This window comes from Sinohyriopsis cumingii, unplaced genomic scaffold, assembly GCF_028554795.1.
Source record: "Sinohyriopsis cumingii isolate HCF-2022 unplaced genomic scaffold, ASM2855479v2 utg000622l, whole genome shotgun sequence".
Lineage (NCBI taxonomy): Eukaryota > Metazoa > Mollusca > Bivalvia > Unionida > Unionidae > Sinohyriopsis > Sinohyriopsis cumingii.
This window is the reverse complement of record NW_028315918.1, coordinates 4,553,697-4,569,892: the sequence shown is the minus strand read 5'-3', so window position 1 is coordinate 4,569,892 and position 16,196 is coordinate 4,553,697. Positions and strand designations below refer to the sequence as shown.

General features: G+C 33.9%; 1 protein-coding gene across 1 annotated transcript; it reads right to left on the bottom strand.

Annotated features, from left to right (window-relative positions):
• Positions 1-239: 239 nt before the first annotated feature.
• LOC149773704 (uncharacterized) lies at positions 240-16,196 on the bottom strand. Its single transcript, XM_089946150.1, has 2 exons — positions 16,093-16,196; positions 240-9,113 (listed from the first exon to the last, which is right to left on the bottom strand). The coding sequence occupies exon 2, from the start codon at positions 7,136-7,138 to the stop codon at positions 6,761-6,763; it is 378 nt and encodes a 125-aa protein (XP_089802276.1). The 5' UTR covers positions 7,139-9,113; positions 16,093-16,196; the 3' UTR covers positions 240-6,760.

Below are 16,196 nucleotides of genomic sequence, written 5' to 3'. Positions count from 1 at the left end.
TCTGTAACCTAATGAAACACAATCAGTTACGATTTAGAAATTAGCTTAATCACTAGGATTATATCTGCAAGTAAATGCAAGCAGGGTATATACATATACTATATATATATATATATATATATATATATATATATATATATATATATATATATATATATATATATATATATATATATGATTGTAGCATATAAAGGGAGCCAAAATGAATTGTCTTGTGTAACAACAAACAACTAAATATATTACAGGCTAAAATATATTTACGCAAAGCAAAGTATAAAACGTGTTATAAACAATTGTTAATCACAAATATATAAATTCATGAGCTCGGAATAGCAAGACTATACAAATATCGGAAGTAGACTGCAGTAAATATAGTTTTCCTTCATGATCAATAATGACATAGCACAAGTATTACAACAAACACGACGGGAAATAAATAGCAAAATTAAAATACTCTCCGCCATCAAACAATATAGCATTATCAAAAGCAAAAATGAAATAACTTTTTGACAGGTATTTCTTCGTTCTGAACTGAATTGTCCAACAGAATCCGTTGTTTCAGATGGTTCCTCATGACTGAAATACTTTCCCAAACATCACATTCTCCGCGTGTCTTCGTATGTGCTTCGATGATATCTAAGATTTAAGGGCAACTATAAGCTACCATTCTGAGCACAAAATTCCTGGCCTTGATACCAATGTTTCTTAGTTATCTAATATAGAAGAACATATTTTTAAACTTATCAAATTCTGACTGCTTTTGACGAATGACTGCAGTAGAGGAAAGCAACCGGGTGCAAAGTAAACTAAGAAGCTGAATGACTCTTTAAAGTGATAGCAATTCTAAGAATGTTTAGACTGAGATGCATTGGTGCAACGGTTCAATAACAGTCTCTCAGACCAATATGTATATGCGCTCACACCGCAAGTGAAGAATTGATTAACATCGGATATCAAGAAGTAAATGGCCTACGTGACTTTTCGTGTTAATTTCATCGATAACATGAGATAAGAGCGCACGTTTCGATCCAAAATAATTAAAATAAAACTGGCATAAAAAGAGGTTGGAAGACAAGTTGGTGTGCATTCATATCCAGCAATCAAGATAACAGCGGAAGATCCTCAGTGATTGTATCCACAGAAAAATAAATCACCAGCTACAAGCAGCTCATGTTTGTGCGGAAGGAGAAGGAAACCCTTTAAATAGGAGCAAAAACAAAATTACTTCCCTTTGACCAATGTATGTTGTAATACCTACGCCGTCTTAATTCCTGTTTAAAGAAGGTATGGACGTTTGATAAATATGTGTTATTACATCTATCATATATATATATATATATATATATATATATATATATATATATATATATATATATATATATATATATATATATATATATATATATATATATATATATATATATATATAAAACAACCGTTTTGACAGGTTACAACAAAACTGGGTTAATAATTTAAAAATAATGCAAGTGTAATAGACAAACGTTAAAGCAACGTAAACCAAGCGAGCTGTTGGGTGGAAAGACAAGGATAACATTTGAAGTAATTATTGAGACAAAATTATTTGTCGCACCGAGGCTGTTTGCTTACGTTATATTATTTAATTATATATCCTTCAACACATATGTATATAATTAGCAAGAGAAACAGCTTGCCTATAATTCAAAAGCAATTAAGTCAAACGCCCCAATTCAAAGCATGTGGGTCGTTTGCATTACTTTGAGTAATGTTTGAGATTCTTAATATGATTTAATAATTAATCAACAGTGTTGATGCTAATTTTTTATGAGTAGAAACTTGATTTTATTTCAGTAAATGTTCTTTGTACATTTGTTAATATTATATGATGAACGAAGTTACTGCATATGCATTTATTTATAAACTTGGAACACGATCATCCATGTTGGTCTGCATTTTTGGTCATGTATGTCGCTAAATTATGAATCTTAAACACACGTTCGTACCTGATAACAAAAATCAACTAAGATAATTTTAACAATAGACTTTTAAAATAATTTGACGTAATCGGATTTGCTAAAATTAACAAATTATGATATCATCCTGAAACTAAAAGACTCGCCATAACATTTGCATTTTGTACATACAGAATGGAAGAACATAAAAGGTATAAAATACAAAATCGTCAAAGATGAACGGTTGATGCTGGCTTCTTTAACATATCGTCAAACAAACCATCTATTGACATTCGTTAAAATTTAAATTACTTATTAAATATGCCGGAACACTGTAAATCAATATGGTGCAATTTTCATAGCTACACATATATGATTTGCACAAGGAGAAAACATTAATACAAATACTTTTAATTTAAAACCAAAAGCATGAAATTTTTAAAAGCAGAATATGGATAATAATAAAAGCAACAAAGATGAATATTAATGGTAATCGTGCATTAGCTTCCTTATATTTACTGGCTGCAAAACCGCTTTACAAACAAAATTCCAAATAACACATAGAGCCAAGTCAGTTCACTTAATCTGCGATTTAATGTATATATTAGATGAAAATCATTTAGAGCATACTAGCTATAATTAGTGATCTTAATTATGATAGCTCGTCTCAAAATATCAGGACTGAACATGTTAACGTATAAACAAATATAATAATATAAAGGAAATACATTTGAACCCAAGATGACGACGAAACGTAACCTCACAACAATAAGACAATTTCATACCAAACACAACACAATATAATATTTTTTATGTGTGTAATATTGAATTGATAAATAAGACTTTCTTGTGAAGTAAGCATTTGGGATAATACTGCTATTACAAATAATAATTTGTTTTTATGTCCTTTGAAAATGAATATATGAAGAACAATAATGGTATAAATTCACGTTTTGTAAGTTAAACTGATATACAAACATTTTGATCCTTACGAGAGATTTTGTCGCGTTTAGAAACAACATCAAGACGTGGTTTTTCAGTAATATTGTCTTATTATTGACTCGAAATTTATTCGAAATTTATTTCATGTTTTATTTTTATGGAACATACTGAATCTTTATTACTGACATAGCTATAACCATGTAACTGATTTTCAAATATACCGTTCGATTCACAGCCACTTGTATTTCTAAAATCCATTCCAGGACGATCTGTGATTTTAATCATATTCATCTGTATCTACAACTAATATTTATCTGATTTTAATTCAAAACCAAATGCCTGGACACTTACAATAAAGTCACCCAAACCTATTGATGAATATTTTTTTTAAATCACCAAAATTAAAAAATCACTGGAAACTGTACAATCAAATTAAAACATTCTCATATAATACACGGGAAAAAATTTGACATCAAAATCCCAACTTATTTCTTGTCTTAAAGTTTCTACGACATATTTTTTAAAAACCCTGATGTAGTGTTGCTCATCAAGTACATGTCTTCCTTTCCTCTCGGTATTATTCTTATACTTATTATTATTTAGAAGATACAATAAGTACTGAACGCTTTTAAATTGATTTGTATATAATTATAAACGAGACTTGCAAGTATAAAAAAGCCAAGTTCTTAGTTCAGCAGGTGGTAAATGGTTTAGGTTACAATTACGATCCCCCTACAACTCATCTTTGGCCCATGTATCAATATTAATGGGGTTTTCTGTTAGTACTAAAGCAGGGTTATAGACAATGCTTTCTTTTTCAGTCAAAGTATCACGATAGGGAATCTAAAGACTTTGTGTGTAGGTATATCATAGTCCATGGCATTAGAATATGATTATGAAAGAAACATAAGATAAAAAACTAGATAACAATAACACGATTTTCTTTATACAACAGACAAGCTCGATTCCTCTGCTATAATAATTTTCTAAACAACGAAAGAACATCGTCTTAATCCCTGGATTTATTACTAAATATTATTTAGTAAATCTTTAATAGTATCATTATAAACCTGGATCCTGACTGTTTCATAGCGTTAATATATTTCACCAGTTATGGCTGATAAAGAGTAATACATGATCATATCTCTTTATTACAAAATATAATGCTATTCTTTACTTTGTACCCTCGTTCTCAAAACTTGTTTCAACATACATGTGTATTATATACTCTTTAGTATATATTGATGTACTTGCCATTTAATCTTGACAATTCAAGGTTTCAATTTACTGTTTCAACTTTGTTTGCTCCAGTTACATTTCTGCATTGAAATCATGACAATCAAATGCCATCCATTGGGAATACAAAACAAATATGTTGTTAAAAGTGGACGAGTTATCTTGATTCTACTTCCTTTTATAAGGAAATGTTTAAAAGAGTTCACAATTATTTTACTACTTATATTAAGTATGTTCTATTATATCTCCCTCTTATCTATACTGTACGCTGTGATTAATGTTTAATTTTACGCAAATATTTTGTTTGATGAAAACACATATGTTATATTTATGTTTTAAGGTGAGCATGTTTAATTTGTTATTTCATGTTTGTTATATTCAGTGCACTTTGTAAAAGTGTTGGTACAAGTGAATTAATTTTTTCATCAATTTTTTATGGAAACAAAATCAAATTGAACATTACTCTAAAACCTAATTGTTATTGGAGCATTATATCACATGATAAGATGGATAAGATAATTTCCTCACATTTTAGATACCTTAAACTATTTTCCATGCCTCAATATCCCTTGATACCATTTCGTTTTGACATGTTACATTCGCGTTAATATGATACAAACACGAAGTAAATGACCTACAACCTTATGTAAAATAAAGCTAACATCTTCACAAAAACTGAACACCAGTGTTGCTTAGGGTACCACGCTCAGCTACAAAACTGCCTGCTATCCCACTCTGCGTTTGTTTTAATAAGGGTTAGAGATAAGGGATTTTAATTAATTTAGCATTTGTGTCTTATCTAAGGGCATGCACTGGTCCAGGCTTAGTTATCCATGGGAAGATAAAGAACAGAATAGAAGCTGTTGACAGTCTTTGGCATCAAATACTCAGATTGTTAGGGTTAAATTTCTGGGTCACTGTCACTGTTAACAGCTAGAATCTGATACATGCACTGAGAGTGAAATCATACTGATAACATCTCCCTTCTTAAGAGAAAACATTATGTTTTCGATACAATATTTTTCAATTAAATTTGCTGGCTTGGTACATCAATACAATTATAAAACTTGCACAAAACTTAGAGTCACTACTGTTAACTTCTGTAAAAGAGTCTTGAATTCCATCAGTGACAATCCAGAATAGTGGAAATCCAACAAATTGGTTTCCGTCTATATCCGCATACATCCCCTTATGATTAAAAAATCTGAATACGCTGAAGCTCTAAAAATCCAGGAATCATGTGCTATTCCAGTAGGTTTCTCAGGGCCTTTCAAGTGTATTAAGCACGCCATTATCTTTTGTCGGTTAATTGCTACATATTTCAGTTACATTGGCGATAATCCATCTGTTATTCCCATGTTGTGTGCCGCAACGGTTCTTTATACTGAAATTGTATGGCTGGAGTGCCACACCCCATCTAAATAGTCACTGATTCTTGCTTTGCATTTGATCTAACCATGTCAATGGGTTGTGGTCAGTCACGATTTCAAATGTTATCCCTAACAGGTAATACCTTGTCGAATCAATCGCCCATACGTTCGCAAGATAGTCCTTCTCGATATCTGCATATGTTAGTTCTCGCGGAAGAGGTTTTCGATTAAGATAGGCCACCGCATGTTCCTCACCATTCACTGTCTGCTTTAGAACATCCTGAAATTCGCTGCCATCATTACTAATATCATTTAGGTGCTCCTTCGACAAGTTGACCCCCAGCATAATACTCGCGTCACCTTTATCTGCTCTTGGAGGAAAATCAATATCCACACCTTCGTTCTCCTCTGCCTGCGTCTGCATCACACCACGCTTGTATCCACGCAGTAAGTGTACATGATAGGTTTCTGTACCACGCCTACCGGGTACAGATACATGGTAATTACACGGATTTTTTCCGGACCACACGATAAGGTCCCTGCCATTGTGCCTTCATCTTGGACGAACGTGATAGCAGGAGAATAAGGACTTACATCCCCTGGACTAAATTATCTTGTCTTCATGTGACGATCGTACAATGCCCTGAGTTTTCTTTGGCGATTCCACTGTTTATCTTTGAGAAGAATTCCGATGTCGTCTACATTCTAATTTATATTCACAATATGGTTCACAACTGACTTCCTACTGACATCCTTGTCTCCCATAAACATGCCTCGAACATTCGGCATCGGCCGTCTACTCGGCTAACCGTGCAACACTACCGGGTCTTGCTGAAAGGGTGCGAATCCAGTTTCCTCACGTGGGACTTCGTGTATGCAAACAACACTTATCGTAACATCTCATTCTGTTTATTCTTGATGTCTGTACATAACTTCCGCAAAATTGATTTCAACGGCGCGATAAAACGTTTTATGTTTCCATTCGTTTGTGGGTGATAAGGCGTTGGTGTAACTCCATTGATACCCAGTATCTCATACAGCTGTAGTAAGGTGCTAGTGAAGTTGGTTCCTTTCTCTGTTAATATGGCCCATGGACAACCAATACGGCTAAGCAACTCAATCAGTGTTCTAACCATACTCGTTGACTCCATATCCGTCTGAGGAAAAGCTTCGGGATATCTCCTTGCATCATCAGTCACCGTCAGAATGTATTTGTGTCCAGACTTCGTTCTAGATAACGGTCCTTCAATACCCATTGCATTTTTGAGAATCGTTCTGTTATCACCGATGGGCAAACCATAGGTGCTTTCCCCTTTCACCAGACTGCCATTTCCGACGCAAAATATCATTCTCCAAGAAGAATGTCGTTGGCTCCTCCTCGGCTTCTTTACTAGTACCAAAGGACTTATCTCTCATACTTTTCAGTGAAATACCCGCAGTCTGAAGTCTCGACAGCATGTCCGCATTCATTGCTGAAAGTTTTTCAACTTCAGTATCATCACGTTGATCAGTATATGCTGTCTCAATGCTGTTGTTGACGACTTCATTCTTATCCTCATCCTCACATTGGTCAGTATTTTCCACAGTACTCTCTTCGTCGAATCCTCTTAATATCGGCCTCATAGCAACAAATGGCTCCTTCTTGCTAAGACTATCCATCCCCAATAGGGCTTCATCAACTAAATTTTAAACAAGCCTCACCTGATCCCTTATATTGCGAGGTATCGATATTTACCACAGCCAACTGTTTACCACAGCTAACACAGTGCTGCGTGTAATGTAACTTTGTGCCCCTACAGCTTGCAACTCTCGGCAACAAGATATTCTCTTATCAAAGTCATATCTGAGCCAGTTTCCTTCAGAAACATGATCTCGCGCCCATTTACACATCCTGTTTCCGAATAAGCCTTTCAACAATAGTTGGCTTAACAAAACATATTACTGGGTTGCCACGATGTTTTATATCATCAGTTGGACAATGCCTTGCAATATGTCTCCATTTCTTGCATCGATAACACGGCCTATTCTTATGTTTGGACTTGTCGTTCGTCAATGTTAGTTTCGCTTGCTGCTGAAAGTTCTGAATATTCGTCTTGTTACTATTTACATTTATATTTTTGACGAAACGTATTCTTCTGCCATAGCTGTTATACATTGGTGGGAATATAATCTTCTGCAAACTCTACAACTGGACTAGATCCTTTGTTCATCATAATCCATCATAATCCACTGTGCCTGATCTTGTGGCAAGGCTTTCAAGAAAAATAACTCACCAAGACAAATAACTGAGACAGGATCATCCAAGAAAAGCTTTATGTGCTAATAAATCCTGGATATCAGACCACGATACGTCTCATCGATTTCCTTCTTCATGCTCACCAATGCAGTGAAATGTTCATGTGGTGTCTTTTCAAAGCGATCAATCCGTCTTTTCCTGACCTCCATATAATTGCCACAAACTAGTGTTGCAACATATCTTGTATCACCTGTCAAAAGAGTTCTTAGCTGTATTACTTTCAACTCATCAGATCACATAGAATGCTTTGAAATTGATTCAAACTCTGCTAGGAAAATCACAATATCTTCCCCTCGTTCATGGTCATACATCTGAAGCTTTACCTTAAACGGCCTTGAAGATGTTTATTCCGTCACGTTTTCTTGATGTTTTACTCTTTCCGACTCAATGTCCAAATGCTTCAATTTTAATCGTAATTTCTCTCTTTCCATTTCCCATCCAAACTCCTTCTGTCTTAACTCCAATTCCCTTTCATTCTTCTTTGCGCTAGATTTTCGCTTCGTTTTATTGGGTGGTTGCATGTGCTCAAAGTTAAGTTCCTCTTCATTATCCGGAATCTCGGTCAAATTCTGTGTTGCCACTTTTATCCGTGGTCGTCCTAAAACAACTGTTGCTTTGACGTCATCAGCAGCCGACATACTGACAATCTATATGTACGTACTGTAAGTTCTATCACTGCATTCACAGCCATTGGACTAGGTTTTCTTTTCTATGCATTTCTGGGCTTATACGTGTACACTCATTTAAGTGATACACACTTGGCACTTAGCAATCAACAACTGTACGTTATAAACAGAGACCAACCAGTCACTGCTAAAATCACACACAGATTTGCCGAATTCTAGATCAAAGGCAAATGATTTGAACGCAAGAAAAATACATGTGACTAAACGTTGATAGTTACGTATATGCTAAACGTTTCGTATTTCGTATAGTCTCCAATTTATCTGTACAAACTTGCTATATCCATTACCTTTCAGATACTATACAAATCAACCAATCGCGTAAACTTTATTATATTGTATTGGTTTACCATGACTCAATCAAAGAAGAATATGTATGCATGTTTCATTGCAACCGCCATTCCTCGCTGTTCAGGGAGCTGGCTAATTGGATTATTCAGACAGGGAACGAATTAGTTCTAGGCCATGTACGTTCGTACCCTTTCTTTTATTGATTTCCAGCATTCTGGACACAAAGTGTTCTTGTTTGCGCATTCATGGCAAAGACAGTGATGGGTACATGGTAACAAAAGTATGTCTCTCTCCCTTGCTTGAAACTGTTTGCACAACATCAAGTCCTTTAATCTCTGATTTTCTGCAAGTAGCTCCTGACATTCTGAAAAAGATCAAATAGATAACTCGTCCGTTTTGATTGTTGTGTCTGGTTTCAAGTATGTGACCTTTTGCAATTATTTCGAATGCACATTTTTGTAGTAAACTATTTCATGCATGCAATATAAAATACCTTCTTGTTTACAAATTCGTCGTAAGAAAGCAAACAATAACCCAAGACAATAAAAAACATTAAAGCAGGTACCAACAAAAATGTAATCGGGTTCTTTAGTGGCAAACAGCTGCATGCACCGCGAAAAAGAATTAAATTACTTTTATATGTTTCAGAAACTCTGTTTATTAGAATTTTAATTACTTTTGGCACAATATGGATGCGTTTTCGAGGCACCAGCAATTAGGAATAGACATATACTAGGTTTTGGCATTTATCGATACAGAAATTTTGGTTGTTCTGTGCAATGAATAGTCTCTGTATGTGATTTAATTTTTGAACTTCAATTTAATATATGTTTTGAGTTCTGAAAATGTAATTATTGGTCTAACGAATAATGAATAAGATGCACTCTTCATGTTGTAATTCAAGTAAGTATTGGTCTAACGAATTATTAATAGCATGCACTCATCACGATGTACTTAAAATTATAACATCATAACAAAGTAACACCCTTGAAATCGAGGGAAGCAAAAGGAAGATGCACTTTATGTTGAGATGAATCACGTACCGTGTGCATAATTCTACAATAATTATAAATATTACTAATGGTTCATGAAAGTTTGAAAAGGTTCGAACGAACACGGCTGATTTTCATTTACTTATGACCTATTTCACATTATGTGTAAACCTATTTTATATTTTTCCATACCAAGTCCAGATGAGCCACATGTCAAGGTCAGAGACTTTGTCTGGCTATTGGGTTGAATTGGGTTATGATATGAATATATCATACGAAAACGTTTTTATCATATAATAAATTACTTGTTAAGATATTTCGGACACATCAATGAAACATTTTAATATCACCTTTTCCTTTTTCCTTTCCTGCCATAGAAATACGAAAGCTTATAGCCAGATTTGCGGTTGAACGAATGCCAAAACACTTTTAAAAGTTTACGGGTAACTGACTTGATGATCATTCTTTAAGCATGTGCTTTTACATAAAAACAAAACATAATGAATCAAATCAGCAAATTAAGTACTTCAATAAACAAATGAATTTTGCATTGGGTTTTATTTTCAAGTACATGACCTAAGGTTTAAACTATTAAACACCAAGCCAATAACGTGGAAAATGTGCAGTTTTAGTCATGTCCAACCCCATCACGTTCTATAAAATATGTCTCCATGAACAAAACTTGTATGATTCGCGCTTCTTTTAACAATAGACTTATTTCTTTCCTCCAAACACAACGAACTCTATAATTAACTTCCTGCAGACTGTGCCTTTCTCGACTTTGTTCTAAGCGACATCTTTGCATAGTAATAAAGGGAGACATACCCCAATCAATTAGTTCCCGTCCAAAGGGTATGATGTTGACTAGTGAGTATAGTAGACGGACGTTTTCATAAACATGATATAGAGATCGAGAAGAGATACATGTCTAGAATGTATCACTAACGAGATTGTGAAAACAGTATGAAAACATTAATCAGTATTAATATCTGGCATCCTCTGTATAAACGAGAATTAACATTAGACAATATATTTATATTAAGACGCACGCTGGGGACAAATATCCTGTCTTAAAATTGTCGATATGTTTACTTAGGGTAAATGGTAACACGGTTAGAAGTTCATGACCTCAATTTTCGGGATCAAAGGAGAATTTAACAAGCATATGATATTATGGAGTCAGAACAGGAGTTTAATATTGGATGGGAGTACATAATAAATTGTTAGACGTGGCTGATCTCAAATGGATCATCAACATCATTGGATGGCACTGATATCGGATATCACACATACTGTCTAATACGCCGTGATTACCTGATGCTTAATATAGATATAGATATAGATAGATATAGATATGGCAAATTTTGCATGAAATATATTGATATATAAATAGCTATAATCAAGGAAAACAACTCATAATAGCATTCAAATGGATGGGATAAGATGGTGCTAAAATTAAGAATATGGCCCAGAATGTAACAGAGACTATAAAAATCCTGGGTGATTAGATTAAAACTAGCTTAGACTAAAAGTAGTACTAAAATTACTTAAATATTCGTACTATAGCGGATACTAAAACAAATCGGAACATTATATGAAAATGATCGAGAGTAAGACTAGAACTAAACTGGAGACGTTTACAAATTTACAGTTTTCTCACAATTAAAGAAATTAACAAACTAGACCGAATTTTTTATAGATCGGAAATCCCAGGAAAAGTTTAAAATTACACATTGTGAAATTAAAATTTAATAGTTTAATCAAAGGTTTACAATATTGTGAAAAGTATGCATATAAAAGCTTCACGCTGTATGCAGTGACTAACACCACACGCTTACTAACCAACGAGAAACGCAGAGTGACCAACGAACCTAATTTGTTATCCACCACACTAAATGTACTATCGAATACACGACACGTATTATAAAAAAATGTCAATATTTGTCGGTTAATGTGTGCTTGAATATCTGAATATCTTATCATTGCTAAAAGAAAACGATCATGTCCGACGATACACTTACTTTGTCTTTAGTATATTCTTGTGAAATGAGAATTACAATCAAATTATATAAAACACCTCAAACATCTTTATTTTTAATGATTTTTTCCTTTGATTCTTTTACTTTTATTGGTTATTTCTTTCTATTGTATCTTCTAATTGTCTTGACCTGATTTTCTTTTCGGTTTCTGAATGCACTTTCTGTTTGTCTTGAGAGTTTTTCTTGTGACACTGTAAGGACCCATGTCCTTTTTCCCTGTCCATTAACAGGAATGTCTTTCGACCATTCCATCCTTTTCAAACTAATCAAATACAATGTTTAAACATCCATATCGTAGAGGATACGATTGTTCTTTTGTAAAGAATAAATAACTAATTTATTTTTTTACTTGTTTTTATCAGAAAATTATGATACTGTAAGCGGTATTGTGAAGAACTGATTCTTCAGTAATGATATATTATACTTTTATACCTGTCTATTTACATTCAAGTTGTAATGACTGAATAGATATCACATTTTCATGCGTACCCATCCACATAAAACCCGGTTTTGTACTGATCTATACATTGTAACTTACCAAATCCATTTTTTATTTTCTGTTGAAATTTAATTCTCACGTTTAGTTTTTTTAATCTTTTTTCCAATATTTAATTTTCAATCTTCATTTTTTATTTTCATTTTTATAAATGTTCATTTACAAATTTTGTATTTTAAATTTAGATTTCTCAATTTTTTAATTACATTTTACATTTGTATTTTACATTTCAGTTTTCATTTATTAATTTGGTTTTCCAGTTTTCATATTTTCATATTTTATTTTCAATTTTTTATTACTATCTTCAGACTTACTTTTCTAATATTGTTTTCTTCAGTTTTTGTTTCTGAATTCTTTTCTAGACATGTGCAGTTTAAATTTTGACTTTCAATTCTCACCAATAATCTTGTTTTTCCTGTTTCATAGTTTTAAAACTTATATTTTGATTTTACTTTCTTAACCTTCATTTTCAACTTTTTTAAAATTTCATTTTTGAATTATTTCTGCATTCCAATTTTCATTTTTAAACCAAGTGTTAAATTTGAACCAAAACTTTAATCTCTCCATTATGATTATCCTTCTTGTTAGATAGTTTACAAGTATATTTGTGGTTATAATGTGCGCAAGTCAATGCGATCATTTGGAATGTCAAAGGTATAACTGAGGGAAATAATTAACACAGGAGATGTTCGCATTGGAAAAACGAAACAACAAATTGGAAGATATGTACGGTGAAGTGTACAAATGAATGTTTTACTTGCCTGATTTACAATGATTGACTAAGAATGAAGTACGAAATCGAAACATTCTCGATTGTAAAACACTTCCCTATTGTCTCCTATCTGCAATCGATCAGCATGTTTCCCAAGGACAGTTATCCAAACTTTGGCATCGTTAGCAATATCCCTTGTGTCAATCAAAATTCTTTAGGATTCCAACACCTCAATGTGTCCAAGGCAAACGTTGACCCTAACTTTGCCTAGAAAAAAACTAACTTGTGATCTTACTTGATGTTGTTTGAAGGCACAGGACAGTTAGGTAGCAATAGCAGTTACGGTATTTCGTAAGAAGATTATACAGGAGAATAAGCTTACTAGGGTTTTGATTTTACTCCAAACCGATACAGCAAGGAGGGACATTTCTAAACTATCAAACAAAATCGACTTCGTATGGAACCTCATTTTGCAGTAGTTCTTGCATATACATTGAACGTCATCTTGAATGTAGAACTAGACAATACTCTGGCGATAAATAGTCTAAGGGAACTGCTCTTAAATTTTTGCAGAAATAGGGAACACGAGAGTCCTATGGAAATAAGCGATGAGAATGCGTTTGATCCAGGGCAAGAAGACAAAATACAGTTATGATGTCAAGATGACCAGAACAAGAACAATATCCCTGTTTTGCTACCGACTTGGCTGAACGTATCACATGCCTTGCTTGAGAACATTGTTATGATTGTCAAATTGATCCAACAAAGCAACACATGTTTAATGATGAGTTCAGAAGAAATGTTGGAAGAGTATCTGAAAGAGGCATGGACTCTCATCTCAGAAGAGAAGATTTTGAGAAGTGGTATGAAGAAATACGAGACCATTCCTTACATACATAGAAGTCTCTGAAAACCAAACGCATCGAGGCTCTCTTGCAATATAATACAAATATTACCCGTTTATCGACTTACTTGACAGAACCTTTGAGAAAAAAAAGCCGGATGTGAACTCATTGCCTATCGTTACCCGTGAACAAAATAAACACAGACGAAAGCCTTAGATGAGGAACCCGTTGGGCAGCCGTCCATTTTCCCAACGATCCCAGCGTTGAATATTATGATTCTTGTAGTTTACTTTCTCTACAAGACGACATCGTTGACTTTATGAGAAGAATCGCTGTTTCGATTCGATCAATAAAGTGCGATTACACGGAGCAGATTCCATGATGTGTGGGCAATAGTGTGTGTGTTTTCCTCATCAATAAAGTCTAGGGTTTTCCTTAGAAAATTTACTGATTTGTTTTGAGCTTGAGCACTCTGGCAATGATAAAAAGAAAAATCATTTTGTGAACATTAAGGCAATCTCTTATTTTTTAGCTCAAAATCGTAGTGTGCATCCATGCCAACATTGCTATGGATTTAATTAGTTTGACTCCACAACGTTGTCAACATTCTAAATTCCTTCAGGTTTAAACCTTTGTAAGTATAGTATTATTGTTTTTAAGTAGATACTCTTCTTATTATAATTTAATATTCTGATTTTTGAAAACAGTGTTATTGTCTTGTTCTTGTGCTGACTGAAAACAAATTGTATTGACATGCTCTTTCATATTTGTCTCTGTCTTGGTCATGTTTTCTTTTAGGCCCAAGTACATAATCAGACTGATGTTTTACTTCAAAAAATGCTTCTCTTATATAAATTGATGCGATTAACAATAATGTCTCTCATCGTTGACTCATCAACTTCTAATAATGTCGTCAAATTTGCCATTTTACACGAAACCATAGTGCACATGAACCAGGTCAAGCAGCACCCGGTCCAGAAAAGACAAGAAGACGGACATTGTCTGAAACATGACACAGGACGTGGTAGAAAATGTCCCGTGCGAAGAAATCATTAAAATAAAAAAGACATACATTGAGGAAACATAAAGGTAGCAGAATCAACAATAACAACAACAATGAGAAGAACAATGGCGACAGAGAAGTTATCTTTCTTCTTCACAAAGAAGCGCCTCTGTGCTGTCGAGAAGCCATATGCTGAGTGGAGGCCGTCTGACTAGATGTTATAATTTAGGTTCACAAAGCAAATAAAACTGCTCTTTTCAGGGACATACAGAAGTCTAGGAAAAAGAGATACTATTTATTTCGCAAAACATGTCTGTTTGTATGTTTGTGTTCTTTTGTATATGTCTTTGTATTTCAAGAAAAACCTGAAACATAAAATTCCTTTCAATACAAAATATCTTTTGTTAGGTATAATGTGTTAATGTGGGTATGAAGTATATCATGTTTTGTGTATGTTTTCTGTATGTCTTATTGCTTCCAGTGAAAAATTTAAACTTAAAATCCCTTTACCCATTTCTTGTGTTTTTATGTATGTGATAATTTATTAGTGTGTCAGTAAACATTTTCTCCCTGTGTATATAAGTAGATGATGTGTTTATCAATGTTCCATCCCATTTTGTTGCACAGAAGGGGTGTATGCTCACAAATTAATCAATGCTTTGATACTTAATAGCATATGTGGTGTGCTGGATTGTAATCAAAATATGGCTGCTGGATTGCAGGGTAGTGTATTCGGATAACTGAGGTGTGTGATGGATTGTAGATACAAATTTTAACATGACATTCTCCTTTGTCGCCAGATTGCCCCATCTGAGCCAATTTCTAGAGTAGTCTGAGAACAATATTGGCCAATTTTCCCCTTGTACTTCGACTGTCCCATCTGACCTCAATTTGTAGGACAACCTGGGGAGAAAATTAACCTTATTTGAATCTTCTGCAGAATTTGAACATATCATTTTCCCTAGTCTGCAGAGTACATCTTAATTTAATCTAAAGGCAGCATGTTAATTCCCGTATCACCTCAAGATACCTAATATTATTACTTATTGTTGACACCGCACCTTAGTTGCAATAGTGTATTCCAAGACACGCAACACTTAAATGTAAGTTCAAGTTTGTCTGACAGTGTCTTGTGAAAGCGATTCAAGAACCGCACCGAGTATCCTGGACTTAATGCTTTATTTCAGATACTATCATCCTCTTCTTCATATAATGAGAGAAGAGGAGGAGGTGAGAATGATACTAAAGCACATTACCTTCACTATGGCTTTGGACGTTCTTGCATTGGTATTCCTGTGACTCGTACTTGAAATTCTCAGCTAGATCAGTGTCATTTTCTTCGGCATCAAATATGACTTCA

What these genes read in the sequence shown, in the direction of transcription:
- LOC149773704 (XM_089946150.1), bottom strand. Translation starts at nt 7,138, where the DNA reads ATGGATAGTCTTAGCAAGAAGGAGCCATTTGTTGCTATGAGGCCGATA.